The 13,939-nt window shown below is 50.3% G+C and overlaps 5 protein-coding genes across 5 annotated transcripts; 3 read left to right on the top strand and 2 right to left on the bottom strand.

Annotated features, from left to right (window-relative positions):
- Nucleotides 1-2,389: 2,389 nt before the first annotated feature.
- On the top strand, nucleotides 2,390-4,247 carry PFICI_05107 (uncharacterized protein; the record flags this gene model as incomplete). The annotated part of the gene is made up of 4 exons (XM_007833688.1): nucleotides 2,390-2,580; nucleotides 2,640-2,933; nucleotides 2,993-3,493; nucleotides 3,569-4,247. 4 exons carry the CDS (start codon nucleotides 2,390-2,392, stop codon nucleotides 4,245-4,247), a joined length of 1,665 nt encoding a protein of 554 aa, XP_007831879.1.
- A 1,105-nt stretch (nucleotides 4,248-5,352) lies between these two features.
- On the top strand, nucleotides 5,353-6,616 carry PFICI_05108 (uncharacterized protein; the record flags this gene model as incomplete). The annotated part of the gene is made up of 2 exons (XM_007833689.1): nucleotides 5,353-5,664; nucleotides 5,720-6,616. The coding sequence occupies 2 exons, from the start codon at nucleotides 5,353-5,355 to the stop codon at nucleotides 6,614-6,616; spliced, it is 1,209 nt and encodes a 402-aa protein (XP_007831880.1).
- A 907-nt stretch (nucleotides 6,617-7,523) lies between these two features.
- PFICI_05109 (uncharacterized protein) lies at nucleotides 7,524-8,403 on the top strand (the record flags this gene model as incomplete). Its single annotated transcript, XM_007833690.1, has 2 exons — nucleotides 7,524-8,059; nucleotides 8,148-8,403. 2 exons carry the CDS (start codon nucleotides 7,524-7,526, stop codon nucleotides 8,401-8,403), a joined length of 792 nt encoding a protein of 263 aa, XP_007831881.1.
- A 213-nt stretch (nucleotides 8,404-8,616) lies between these two features.
- On the bottom strand, nucleotides 8,617-9,597 carry PFICI_05110 (uncharacterized protein; the record flags this gene model as incomplete). Its single annotated transcript, XM_007833691.1, has 2 exons — nucleotides 8,617-8,900; nucleotides 9,102-9,597. The coding sequence occupies 2 exons, from the start codon at nucleotides 9,595-9,597 to the stop codon at nucleotides 8,617-8,619; spliced, it is 780 nt and encodes a 259-aa protein (XP_007831882.1).
- A 1,465-nt stretch (nucleotides 9,598-11,062) lies between these two features.
- PFICI_05111 (uncharacterized protein) lies at nucleotides 11,063-12,950 on the bottom strand (the record flags this gene model as incomplete). The annotated part of the gene is made up of 3 exons (XM_007833692.1): nucleotides 11,063-11,973; nucleotides 12,031-12,296; nucleotides 12,358-12,950. The coding sequence occupies 3 exons, from the start codon at nucleotides 12,948-12,950 to the stop codon at nucleotides 11,063-11,065; spliced, it is 1,770 nt and encodes a 589-aa protein (XP_007831883.1).
- Nucleotides 12,951-13,939: the final 989 nt, after the last annotated feature.

Here is a 13,939-nt window from a genome sequence, read left to right on the forward strand (position 1 = left end):
CTGGCTAACCTAGAACGTAGGGCCAGTATATCTCTGGGCTCCACGGCACCTTTTCTTGTTTTGGACACCTCAGCTCTGGTACCGTTTGCCGCTTTACTGAGCTGCACCATTATTATTATAATTCATGAACTTTTATGTAATGAGGCGGCTCTTCTCGATCCAGAGTTGTATAGTCGTATAGTATTCGCGAGTTTTAGCTTTCTAGGCCTAACTGAGAGATTACTAACGTAGGTCAGCAGTTGACAGAATGACGCACTAAATGCCTGAGGACTATTCAGAACAGGCCAATATCAGCGGACAAACGATGCTGTGCACAATTTGGCGACATGCCCTGGTTGACCCAATTCTTCAAAATCAATAAAGGGCTGTATTCAATCTACAGACTCACCGCCGAGCAGCACCACGGATCGCTTAAAATTATCAGATGGCCCTGCAGATGCAGATGCATGCAAGAAAACAAAACAGCTTAGCGTTAGGGGGAAGACGGCCAGTGAGTTGCCCAACCAATGTGCATCGGCTTTCTGGAAATCCCATGGCTCCTCGGGGCATAGTCATTTGACGCAAGGTTTGAGAAATTATAGCGAGGATACGCTTGAATCTTTGTCATATTCTCAACTGGTCTCAGTCAGTCCCTAGACAGACTTTGGACTTGTATATTCCTACAGTCTTACGTAATGACAGGGACTATGGTGCAATGATGCTACCTTTGGACTAAAATTGCGTTGCAGTTTCACTTAGTTCCAGTTTATGGAGGAGTTTTTGATTACTTTTCCTGAGCAGATGGTTGTCTCGGAACATCAGGCAAGACAAGGAGAAATAAAAGAAAATGCAGAGCAAGAACTTGAACGAGCAACCGCAAAATTGAGACAAATTTATCCTTATACTCTCCAAATAAATGATGCCGCCCGTGGCTGGTGAACCTTGGTGGAAGCATTCCAAGACGTCAAAGAAGATATTTGTGAAGGTATGGTGTCAAGTTTCTGATAGTGGCTCTCAAGAAGCCTGATATAGAGTCTCTACAAAGGAAACGCATGAAAGCTGCTAAGATGCATTGAGAGCTAAAGTCGAGGGCGGAAGAAGAGTCGGGGGCTTGTGAAGGAACACTTCCCAAGTCAAGTTTGGCGCTTTGGCTGTTTGATGGTGATGATGGCGAGTCAGTGTTGGTCTCGGCTTCAATTGGCTTCTTCTGATCTATCCAGGAAGGGCTTGCTGCCTCTGTTTACTTAGGTCAATTCCTATTTGCCATGTAAATACACGGAATAAGACACACACGATTGCTGAGTTATCGTATATTCATGATCAATCGCTGGATTATGCTTAAAATCTCATTTCAGCATAAACCTCCAGCTTAAAGCGGCATTGCCTGTTCTTCCCCAAAAAGTGGTTGATATTCCTAGACTTCCTAAAGCATTTTACGTCAGCCAATCAAGGCAGAGATAATAGCTCACTGTCAGTCCCTAATCGAGACAAAATCAACGGACCCTAAATGGCTTCTCCGCACGCCAGAGAGCCCCCCAACTTTTGACCCCCATTTCCCCATACTATTCCATGGTGTGTGTCCTGGATGGCTCTGGGGTAAATGATTGCATTTTTATATTTCGGAGAAGGTATTCATGAAATAAACATCAATGTATCCAGTGAAACAGTAACAAGAATAAGCAATTGCAGACGGACAAGCCTCGGAGCCAACCGGGTAGCCAGACGATAATAACACGGCCCATGTTACCTTGCTTCTTGTTGCATAGAAGTCCCTGGAAGAAACACCAAAAAATGGCTCTCGTGACCTGACTGAGCCGCGACTCGACACCTCTGTGCTTTTTCTCCACTGGGCCCAAATGCCGGCGCAAGACTCGCATACAGCCCTGGGCCAAGACACACGTTATCAGCTACGGACGCGCTACGAAACGATGCTAACCAGCAACATGACGTCGCGAAACGCCGAAAGAAGAGGCGGCATCGACGATTTTGCCCTGTTTTCTCCCTATTGTGGGGAAGCTTCCCCAGGGCGCCCAGGATTCTCCGCAGTCCATTCTCGACACTTCGCTCCCCCACCATGGGGTCGTCTCACGACACTATGTCTCTAATGGGATTGGCCAGGTTCAATTGTGCGTGCGTGCTCTAAACGGATCCCAATGCTCTGGTTTTCTGCTGCATCTAGCTGGGCTTGGGCCATTGGACTAGGATAACTAAGAAAAGAAGGTATATATAGCATAATGTAGTCCGGATAAGTATATAAGAGCGCGTTGATCCGCCCAGTGCTTTCACTTTACTCTTCAGCCCAGCTTCACCCCTCAACCAATCTCGAAAGCCCTTCCATCGGCCGAACAAGGGTTACCGTCTACTACCTCGATAAAGAGTATACCACACTCTGGGTGTTCTTTCATTCATCATGTCAAAGGAAGATAGCCTCGCCAAGGATGGCTTCAATGCCAGCTCTGCGGAGCATGAGGAAGGCAACTTCACCTTGAATTTGGACGAGTTGTCCTATGGTCCACCCGGTATTCGTGGCGTCTTTGCATCTTCCTATGTTGCCATGTGCGCAGCCTTTGCTACCATTGGAGGTCTTTTGTTTGGATATGAGTAAGTTGATGACAGCAAAGTGTACCAATACGACAGCGGTAACTGACACATCTGTACAGTCAGGGTGTGATATCAGTCACCTTGGTCATGGACCACTTCCTCGAGCGATTCCCCGAAGTTAGCGACACGGCTCCAGGCTCTGGATTCTACAAGGGCCTCATGACCGCCATGATTACACTAGGTGCTTTCTTGGGTGCCATTAACCAGTGCTGGGCTGCCGATGCCTTTTCCCGAAAGTACTGCATCATGATTGCCGTGGCCATCTTCATTGTCGGCTCGGCTTTGCAAGTGGGCGCTGTATCCTACGCCATGCTTGTCGTTGCGCGTCTTATTGGTGGTATTGGAATCGGAATGTTTGTATCCCCTTGATTGCTGAAGTTTGGAAAGAAACACGTTGCTGATTCTCTTCCAGGTTGAGTGGTGTCGTCCCCTTGTACATTGGCGAGATTGCCGCGCCACAAATTCGTGGTACTCTTCTGGTTTTCGAGCAAATCTCCATCGTGACGGGTGTAGTTGTCGCCTTCTGGATCACCTACGGCACCAAGGAGATCAGTGGTAACTGGTCCTGGCAACTGCCTTTTCTCCTCCAGATCGTGCCCGCCCTCTTCCTTGGCATTGGTGCCACCCTGCTGCCCTTCTCGCCGCGTTGGCTGGCAACCAAAGGCCGCGAAGAGGAGGCACTCGTCAACCTCGCCAAGCTTCGACAGTTGCCCACGACCGACAACCGCGTGCGACAGGAGTGGATGGAGGTTATCGCCGAATCCAAGTTCCAGCAGAAGGTGCTCGAAGAGAGACACCCCCAGCTTGTGAGCAGCACCTCATTTGGCGACAAGATGAAGCTCGAAATGGTTACCTGGACGGACTGCTTCAAGTCTGGTTGCTGGAAGCGAACTCAAGTCGGAGCCGGATTGATGTGAGTATTTTCTCGTTCCTTTCCTCTAGAATCTCGCACAATGAAACAAGAAGCTAACATGTCTCGTTCTTCAAGGTTCTTCCAGCAGTTTGTCGGTATCAATGCCTTGATTTACTACTCGCCAACGCTTTTTGCCACAATGGGTCTCGACTACGATATGCAGCTCATCATGTCGGGAGTCTTGAACATGGTCCAGCTTGTTGGTTGCATCAGCAGTTTGTGGACGCTCGATACCTACGGTCGCCGAAGGCTCCTGTTCGTCGGCAGCATCGTCATGACGCTTTCTCACGCCATCATTGCCATCCTGGTCGGCAAGTTCTCCTACGACTGGCCCGGCCATTCTGCCGAAGGCTGGACCAGTGTGGCCTTCCTCATGGTCTTCATGCTAGGATACGGTTGTACCTGGGGTCCGGTACCCTGGGCTATGCCTGCCGAGATCTTCCCATCGTCGCTTCGTGCCAAGGGAGTCTCCATCAGCAGTGGCTCCAACTGGCTGAACAACTTCATCATTGGTCTCATCACGCCTCCTCTGGTCCAAAACACTGGCTTCGGCGCTTATGTATTCTTTGCTGTTTTTAGCCTGTTGTCACTCGTGTGGGCATACTTCTGTGTTCCGGAAACGGCACACAAGAAGTTGGAGCAGATGGACGAAGTCTTCAACGACCGAGGTGGTGCTGCTGATGTTGAGAAGAAGAACCAGATTCTTTCCGATGTTATTCGGGAAAAGTCCAGCGGCATCCAGGTGGACGCTTGAGCGACAAATGTAAAACTTTGTCGCCATCACTTGTTTTGACGATATAGCTAGTCATGATGAATAAGAACAAGAATCACACAATCTGACCTGAACTACTTGCGCGAAATGTAATAACCATTTGCGTATTTGATCGCTTCATGTTGACCATTTATTAATTTGAGAGATGGAAACGTAAAAGATGAAAACAGTCCTGATTCGAATCGAGAATTGTTAGGATATGGTGAGGAAATCCCAACCATGGGCCACGATACCCTCACTTCAGGTTGCCATGGGAATCCTGGTGGTGGGTATAACTAGGATGGTCTCTGTTGATAAAATGCACAGTGGATTTGGCCAGGTCCAGGTTGAGCAAACGGGATCCTCTTCATATGGGCGTAATCGATAAGCTGATAAGATATGGAAAAGATGTTTGGCCGCACCACCGCGTACCTTGGACGGTTGTTAGCGGGGGAGATTTTGCAAGCTGGAGCTGGCAAACAGGCAATTGGATTGGTGCGCACACTTGGAGAAAGGCAGATTAATCAGTGGGTCTACGTTAGATCAAAGGGTCCCGCAGCTACTAACTGACTGCAGCTCCAGTATCAACTTTTTTTTTTCCCTCTTCACTGTCTAGGAGCTCATTGTTGTGAGCTGCAACTTTTCTACTCGAACCAAATTCAGTACAAGACATTAAAAGTCCAAAGACAATACGCTCCGAGGCCCCTGGAAGAGTTTATTGCATTCAATTGGTGAGTCAATTCTGTCCGCAAACTTCTCCTAGGCCCCCGTCGAGTCACTGGCCGAGTGACTGCGCCCCGCCATCCTCTTTTTCTTCCTCTCTTTCGACGTTGCGCGTAGCGGCGTCACCATTTCCATTCCACCCATCCCAAGGCGCGCACCACGAGACGGAGCCTCCGCACCATTCACTTTCATCTTGGGAAACTCGAGTGTATTTTAGGCACAGAAATTCACTGTAAACACGCTCAGCTGCAATCCTTGACCCATGAACCGTTTCGTCGCATCCAGCTCTTCCTAGCTCTTCTTAACACTCAGTTTTGCCCCAAAGCACGATTTCTAACAGGAATCTAAAACTAGATAATCCAAATCGCACACAAGCATATTCAGAATGAGCGATCAGGAGAACAAGCCCGAGGCCGTCGACGTCCCAATGGCGGATACCGAGGTCAAGGCTGACAGCGCCGACGTCACTGTCGAGGCCACTGAGGCCCCTGCCACCGAAGAGAAGCCTGCCGAGACTCAGCCTACAGAGGTCAAGGAGGACGCCAAGACTGAGAAGACAGATGGTGCCATCAAGAACCCTCCCTTGAACATGCTCAAGGTCAAGCGTCCCGAAAAGGTCGAGAAGGGCAAGAGCCACAGCAAGTTTGATGTCTCTGACCTGCCCGAGACATCTGACCCCGACTTGATTCGTCGCCAGGTAAGCCTTATTTCATGCGCAAAAAGGAATTGAACAGGACTGATTGCGGCGACAGGTCCAATTCTACTTCAGTGATAGCAACCTCCCCACCGACAAGTTCCTTAGCGGCCTCACTGGCCTTGCTGAGAACAAGCCCGTCCCACTCAAAACCATCACCTCTTTCAAGCGTATGCGCAGATTCCAGCCCTACTCCGCCGTTATCGCCGCTCTGAAGGACAGCAAGGAGCTCGAGATTGAGGGCGCAGAGGGTGAAGAGACCATTCGACGAAAGAAGGCTTTCGATCCCACCAGACGCGCCAAGATTGATGAGCGCAGCGTATACGTCAAGGGCTTTGGCGAGGAGACCCAGTCCACTCAGTTCGATATTGAGGCATTCTTTGCTCAGTACGGCCAGACCAACTCTGTTCGTCTCCGACGAGGAGACGACCAGGGCTTCAAGGGCTCCGTCTTTGTCGAATTTGCTGACCAAGAGACCGCCGACAAGTTCCTGGCTCTTGATCCCAAGCCCAAGTGGAAGGAACACGACCTGCTGATTATGCCAAAGCTGGAGTATGTGAAGCAAAAGAACGAAGAAATTAGAGACGGTAAGCGTGAGCTCTCAGACTCTAGGCACCGCGGTCGTGGTAACTTCAAGGGCGGTCGGGGCGGCTCGGACAACTGGAAGGACCGCCGTGACCGCGACCAGAGAAACGGCCATCGTGACCAGCGCGGAGGCCGGGGTCGTGGACGGGGTAACCGGGGCCGTGGCAGAGACCACGGTGGTTCGCGCCGGGATCAGGAGGACAAGCCCAAGGCCCCAACTGGCGACGGCAGGCCCAAGATCCACACTAGCGAGGACAAGCCTGCAGATGCCAGCGCAGGCGAGAAGCGTCCTCGTCAGGATGACGGTGCCGAAGCTCCTCCAGCTAAGAAGGTGGATACCAAGGAGCCTGCTCCTGCTGAGAGCTCGTAGACGGCTTCAAGGTTACGAGAAGGTCATTACTTATTGGCACTATGGGAATCCCCTCAACAGTGGAACAGGTGGGGCGTGGCCTTCCTGTTTCATTGAACACAAGCTTGATCAGCATTATAATGTGATCAAATAGATCAACTCCGCATGGCGGTAGCTGAAAAAATTATAGGGCTATGGAACAAAGGCATTCAGCGGCTCATGGCGTTTCGGTTATTGGTTTCTGGCCGTACACAACGGCCATGAATAAACACATTTTGATTTTAGGGTATTCACAAGAGCACAAATTCAGATGCAATGTACTACCAAAATGACATTCAAGTGCGTCGCTTCGAGTATTTCTAGGACATAATGGATGAAACTTCAAATGAAATTCCCGTAATCACATACTGAAGCCATTATGCTGCTGGCATTGTGCCTTGAGCGTATGACAATGGGCGACACGGGTGAATTGTATTTGACGTGTCCACTACCGCCCAATAAATCAGATAGATGATACAGACAATGGTAGAGACAACGGAGATGGTCAGTGGAAACCTTGGATAGCCCAAGTCATTCTGCAGGTCAATCATTGCCTCTGGTTCGCTCGGCTATCTTTGCACTGATGATGCTAATTATAAAAGATCTACAGGAAATTCATAAACACATTGCCACAGTGCTATATCCGAGGGCTTCATTGGCATATTATACAACAACAGGCTAAATACAGGGTACTCCACCCCGAACAAGCTACACACTGTTTTCTTTTTTCCATCATTTGGCGGGCTCGCTATATCATGGTATATAGTACTGCCTCTGGACATCATGAATGCCTTGAGTCCGCGGTCAGATATTGAATCACTTCTCTCATTATCACATTGTGCGTGATTAGACAATACACGCTTCTTCCAATCCAAGAAGAAAAACCACAATGTACATTTCGATTTTTGTCACGCTTGTGGCCTGGACCACCAGCGTCCTTTGTCACTGGAACTACAACACCCTAATCGTCAATGGCGAGGTCGCCGGCGCGCCGTACCAATACGTCCGACGGACCAACAACTCCAACACGCCGCTGCAGATGGTCAACGCCACGACCATGCGCTGCAACGCCGGCGCGGCGCTGGGCGGGCCCCTCGACACGGAGACCCTGGCGGTGCGCGCGGGCGACGAGCTCGGCTTCGGCGTCGAGTCCACCTTTGGCCACCCGGGCATCCAGCAGGTGTACCTGTCGCGGGCGCCCGGCGGCACCGCGGCCGCCGACTATGACGGCGCCGGCGACTGGGTCAAGATTTATGCCGCGACCACGCTGGCGAATGCGAGCTGGAATAGTGGCGGCGAGGGCCTCGTCTGGGCCATGCGGCGCGCGCACTCGTTTCGCTTCCCGCTGAGTGACCAGACGCCGCCTGGGGAATACCTGCTCCGAGCCGAGGGGTTGGCTCTGCATGCAGCGCACAAGTTGGACTGGTAAGTATATTTGTGTTTTAGCGCGCCTACCTTACTCTTGCATGTGTCTTTTTCAAATCATACTGACCAAGATATGATGCAATCAAAGTGCGCAGTTTTATGTCGGCTGTGCCCAGATCCGAGTCACGGGGAATGGCACTGGGCGACTGGAGCCGACGGTCAAGATTCCGGGCTTGTATAATAATACTACGCCGGGCGTGTTAATTCCTGACTTTTGGACAAAAATTACGAATTATACAGAGCCCGGCCCGGCGCTTTGGCCAAAAGGCACCCAGACGCAGCATGTCGTGAAGCAGTTGGGTGATACGTCAAAGCACGTTTCGGGATTCAGAAGACGCGTCTGAATAGAGGCGACATGAACTGTCTGGCTTGGATGACCGAATGATGTAAGGACATGTTGATTTATGCACCATGGCAGACAATGATTTGAAATACTCTGAATACAAACAATCATGGTCAAACGGGCATTTCAATATTCACCAAGGATAGAGCGATGAGATCATTCATTCATTACTGCTCAAGTTTGCCATAATAACCAGGCATCTATCTATTTCCATTTACCAGGGCAGTTCCGAGCCCGAAACAGCGTCCAAGAACTTTCCCGAATGCGTATCCCTCTTGGCCTCATCCGCGATCTTGATGATGCCCCGGGCACTCTCTTCGGCGGTGATGGCTTCGCCCTTGGCGAGCCGGTCGGTCACCTTGATGCCGATGGAGTCGTGGGCCGCGGTCGACATGTCCGAGACGACGGTGCCTGGGTGCAGGGAGACGGCCGTGATTTCAGGGTGCTCCTTGGCGATGCGGACGACCGTGTAGTTAAGCGCCGCCTTGCTGCTGCCGTCTAAATTGTTGGGAGATAATGTGTTAGCGTGCTGTTTTTATTTTGAAACAGATGGGTTTATAAAAAGTCTCTGGTCAGAAGGAGTCGAGATGTTCTTCAATATTAGGTTCAATCACGCTCGACCAACCTCATTGTGAATCACTCGGCCTGCCAGATGCCCAAGACAAGATGTATACACAGAGATGGGGTTCCTATACTTACAAGTAGTATTGTAGAGTTGGATAATATGAGCCAAACCGAATGAAGCCGCTCCCGTACTGATAAACAAGATGCGCGGGTTGGCGCTCTTGACCAAGAGCGGCTCAAAGGCCTGAAACAGGAGAATCGGCGCCGCGAAATTGACGCGCGACGAGCGCATGATATGCTCGGCCGTGACCTGCTTGACCGGCAGCCAGTCGGTCGCGAGGCCCGCGTTGGCAATCACGACGTCGACGTGGTCGATGCCGTGCTGCTGCTGCAGCGCCTGCGCGGCGTCGGCGGCGTCCGTGTCGCTCTCGCTGTCAATCTTGACCACGACGAGGTTTTCCTTGTGCGTCGTCTGGCTCTGCTCAATCAGTTTCTTGGCCGCCGCTGCGTCGAGATCCCGAACCGCGGCAATGACTTTGGTGTTTGAGCGGGCCAGGAGCTGCGCGAGGACTTGGGCGCCGATGCCGCGGGTGACGCCAGTGACGAGAATGATTTCTTGAGATGACGCCATTTTGTTGTTTGTGTTGTATTTTTATTCTGGTATTCAATGTCAAATTATTTCTCAAGGTAAAAGGCTGGAATTAGAGGGTATATTCGCGAAGAGTTGCGTTGTTATTGTTGTATGTGATGACGAGGAGTCAGATCATGCATTTTGTTGAGATGTGCTGCTCTCTTTATAACCCTCCACACCCCCACTTACTCACCAACGGTGTGGCACAGTCACTCGTTATGTTAAAACTTCAAGTATACTCATATCTTGCATGGTTGAGTGAGGTATTCATTTGTCATACGTGTATAGGCGGTCCTGACAAATGCACTCCCGTTATGCTGCCAAAATAATACTTGGGGCAGACCTAAAATAGGTATAGGCTGTCCTTTCCTCAGCACTAGCGCAAAGTGTAGGCATCTATACATTGAGACGCAGGCTTGGCATGTCGTTATTCAAGGGCGAAAGTGAGCAGAAGGCAACAAACAAGCCTAGAGATTCTATGATTTCCCCCTGTTGTTGCCGAACGAGTGCAATTTTGTGATTTAAAGCAATCGCCTCGCGGGGTTTTCTTCAATTTATTGTGCAAATAAGCAGTCTACCAACGCGACCACAACATTTCAAGCTGGTGGCCAATGAATGCATCACTCACAAAAGATATTCGGTAAACTCAAGGGATAGATACTCTGTAGAGACTAGGTAGGTAGACATCACTGGAGCTGTGGCGGAGCTACTTTGACCCTGCCATGCTAGACGTCCGGTGTCGCGGGGGTAGTAGATTGTTACCTACATTGGGTAAGGCACAGAGAATGCTCCCCACAGATTAATGATCATGCACAATGCCCCATCAAATCAAGAAGGACTCGGGATTTTGTAATGAGCCGCGCGAGAAATGCAATTGTTCGTGGGTTTTCCATCGTGAGACTTGATACATGAGTTGTCATCACTCTCGTCATTGACTCTTTAGAGTGCGCGCCCTTTGCGAGTCGCACTAGCGACAGACTTTGCTGAGCAATCAATAGCAGCCCAGTACCAATGCTTTCCAGTGCATATTGCTTAAAAAGCAGTTTTGCGGGGCGACTTGTCTTGGCCTACATATTCGCCATTCTTCTACCAAATACCAAAAGGTCGTTTACATGCTGCTTACATGGACATGAAGAGTCATAACCATGGGCTTTCTTTCGTAGAAATGCAAAGAAAACAAAAGTAATTCAAGCCAGCGATAAGCCAATGTCCTATATTTTGATTTACAGATACAAATAAGTCGATTTTTAAATAGAATTCCAAGTTTGTCGACAGAGACTTTTGCTAGTTCAATATAGATTCTTACATGTCCGCTGGACCGCCGGAGCATTAGGTCTTGGCCGACGGGGGACGCCTGCACCAAATATTACTAATAATGTAACTATAATCCAACATACATTCTCGTGCATCCCCTCCGTCGCCGTCCCATGACAGGCATCTTTTAATGACAAAGCTACGTAGTCGTTCATTGTCCAGCTGCAAATGGACTTCTCTTTCTCAACTTCTCTCCGTAAAACCAAAGCAAAATGGGACTCGGCCAGCCAATGGCAATGGCCAGGAATGCTAGCAGCGAGTTACCCCATCCAAGACCCAACCGATCATATAGACTCGAAGCGAAGAGTGGAAAGCCAAAGCCAGCGAGGGATCGCAGGACCGTGGCCGCACCGACGGCGCTCGCGGCGTAGCGAGTGTATGTGTCGACAAGGTACGTCTGCACGCACTGGAAACCAATGATTGTACCGGCAGCAAAGAGGGCAGCACCGATGTTGGGCCCAATCCAATGAGTCTTGTATTCAGCAGTCCATCCGTAAATGAACAGGCCGACTGGTACAAGGACCGCACCAGGTACCATCATGGGGACTCGGTACTCTGGCCGGCCGGGGCCGCCATTGCGGGCCTTGAGGCCGGCGTAGACGCGATCCTGGAGCGGTGCGCACACCTGAGCTCCCAAGAAAAACCCAACGCCCAGTGAGATGTAATTGAGACCACTGATGCCGAGGCTCTCGCCGTAACCCTCCGGTTCCGGTGTCGCCCAGAGGCTGGGAAATGAGACCAGTACAATATACATGAGCCCGTAGAGGAACATCATGTACAGTGCAAGGATCTGAAGGATGACTTGCGTGCTCAAGAGGCGGAAGGGCCGCACAAAAGCCACGCGCAATGTCTTGGCCAAGGTCCTGTCGGGATGGTCAAAGGGCGTGTGGAGATTCTCGTTGCCAGTCTCCTTGACGAGCTTCTTTCTCTTCCAAGCAAGCAAGACGGGCACATAGGTTTCCCGCAAGAAGATGATGCCGGAGATCTGAATGGCAGCATCTGCGATTGTAGTCGCATAAAAGGTCCACCTCCACGTTGTGTTTTGGGTGACAAACGCACCGACTATGATATAAGCGGTTAGCTATTGTGAGTTGCATCTTAATTGTACAGAAAACTTACTGATAGGACCAATGGCTGGTCCAAGCAAAGGGCAGAGAGAGTAGAGCGATATGGCTTTGCCTCTCTCTTCTGCATTGAACAGATCTCCTAGAACACCGCCACCAATTGCCAAAGGGGCAGAACCACCCAGGCCGGACAGAAATCGGAAGGCGATGAGCTGACCCTTGGTCTTGGCGAGACCGCAGCCGAGGTTGAAGAATAGATATAGCACATTCGTGGTTTGCAAGACGAGCATTCTGCCGTAAATTTCAGACAATGGTCCCCATCTGCATCAACAAGTTAGTCAACAAGCCATGGAAATTATTGACAACAACGGTAAAGACTTACGCCAAGGGACCAATGGCATAAGCCAACACAAATATAGACAGAATGATGGCCTGTTCCGTTCCAGCGGGTACATTAAACTCTTCACCAATGGTGGTCAAGGCCGGCGAGACCATGGACGATGAGAGCGGCGATATGAGGGTAAAGGTGGAGACGACAAATACGGTCAGCCACTTTCTGCCAAAGGCCCAATTCTTGGGGTTCTCGGGATCGTCCGGTCCGGTCCAGGTAACCAGGTCCGGGTCGTTTGGGTCTGGGGCCGTAGTGGTGACCTTGTGCTCCATGGGCTGGCCAATCTCCAAGTCTCGCCGATTCTCCACGCCGTCGTGAATGTCCGAGGCGGTCCGTGATAGCGTCCGCATTCTCGCAGTGGCGACGGAACTTCGCCTCGAGCCGTGGTGGCCAGACGACGAGTCGCTCGAGTCATCATCATCGTTGTCGTCGTCATCCGAGTGACTGCTGTAGTTGCCCTGTGGCTTCTCTACCTCCTCTGAGCTTCTGACATGACTCTCCACAGGGGCCGACGATGAAGTAATGTCATGTTGAACCTTTTCTGTCGTAGGAGACGACACTTGGCTGGGATCTTGGTTCTTCATGGTATCTACCTAGGTACGGGTAGTTCTATTTACCCTGATACCCCACTGTGCAGACGGGAGCTCTTGGCAATTTGAGTCTGGATTCACTATCGAAAACAACCAAAAAAGAAAAAAGGTGACTTTGCCGGCTTTAAAAAAAAAAAAAAAATAGTCGCAGAGCCCCTTTCGAAATGGGTATCAGGAGTCGGTGTGGGAGGTGGATCTGAACTCAAGATGGGATTTGGGCCAAACGGTTAAAAAAGAAACAGAATTATCAAAGGATAAATACACGACCAACTCTTGAGTCCCGTCGAAATATTTTAGGTGGACGAAGGGGTCCCTCTTTACCAAACAGAAGAAAATAAACAAGAGCTGGCAGGTAGGGAAAATAAAATCCGATGTTTTATTTTTTAATCCGTTAGTAATAGTTGCACTGCCCCACGGCCGCGAGTTTTAGTAGTATTAGCAAAGGAGAATTTGCAAGAAACAAGCAAACATGGACGCTTGCATGGAGACACTGGCGACGGCTGAGCACCGAAGCCGAGGGATCATGGGAGGCAGCAGGCGGCGGACGTTTGAAACTTTTTACTCTCTATTTTTTTTTTCTTTTGCCTTCGGGGTCATTATCCACTAGTACTACATATATGGGTCAGTGTGGGAAGAGGAAGAGAAAAGAAGCGTGCATAACGCCGGGACTGCAATGGAAAGGGTGTGTGACATGGCCACACGGACCGCCATAGGTTACGTAGTGTACGGTCATGTTGGGCGTCTCCGGCACCGACATCCGAATGTAGGCATTCTAGTAATGAGTAGTGAGTAGTAGTGAGCCTTGCACGGGCAGAAAAACTTAGAAACCCCCTGGTTGAGATAGAGAGGATGGGTTTTCCGGTGCCCAAAAAGGTCCAATCACGAGAGCGGCGATTGCAGAAAATGACGTTGTTGAGTAATGGCGCCGCCCAACCGCCCGTTGTCTCCGCCATTTTCCCTTTCCATTTTCGGAATTAAGCGGT

Source organism: Pestalotiopsis fici (genome assembly GCF_000516985.1).
Source record: "Pestalotiopsis fici W106-1 unplaced genomic scaffold PFICI_Scf_3, whole genome shotgun sequence".
Taxonomy (NCBI): Eukaryota; Fungi; Ascomycota; class Sordariomycetes; order Amphisphaeriales; family Sporocadaceae; genus Pestalotiopsis; species Pestalotiopsis fici.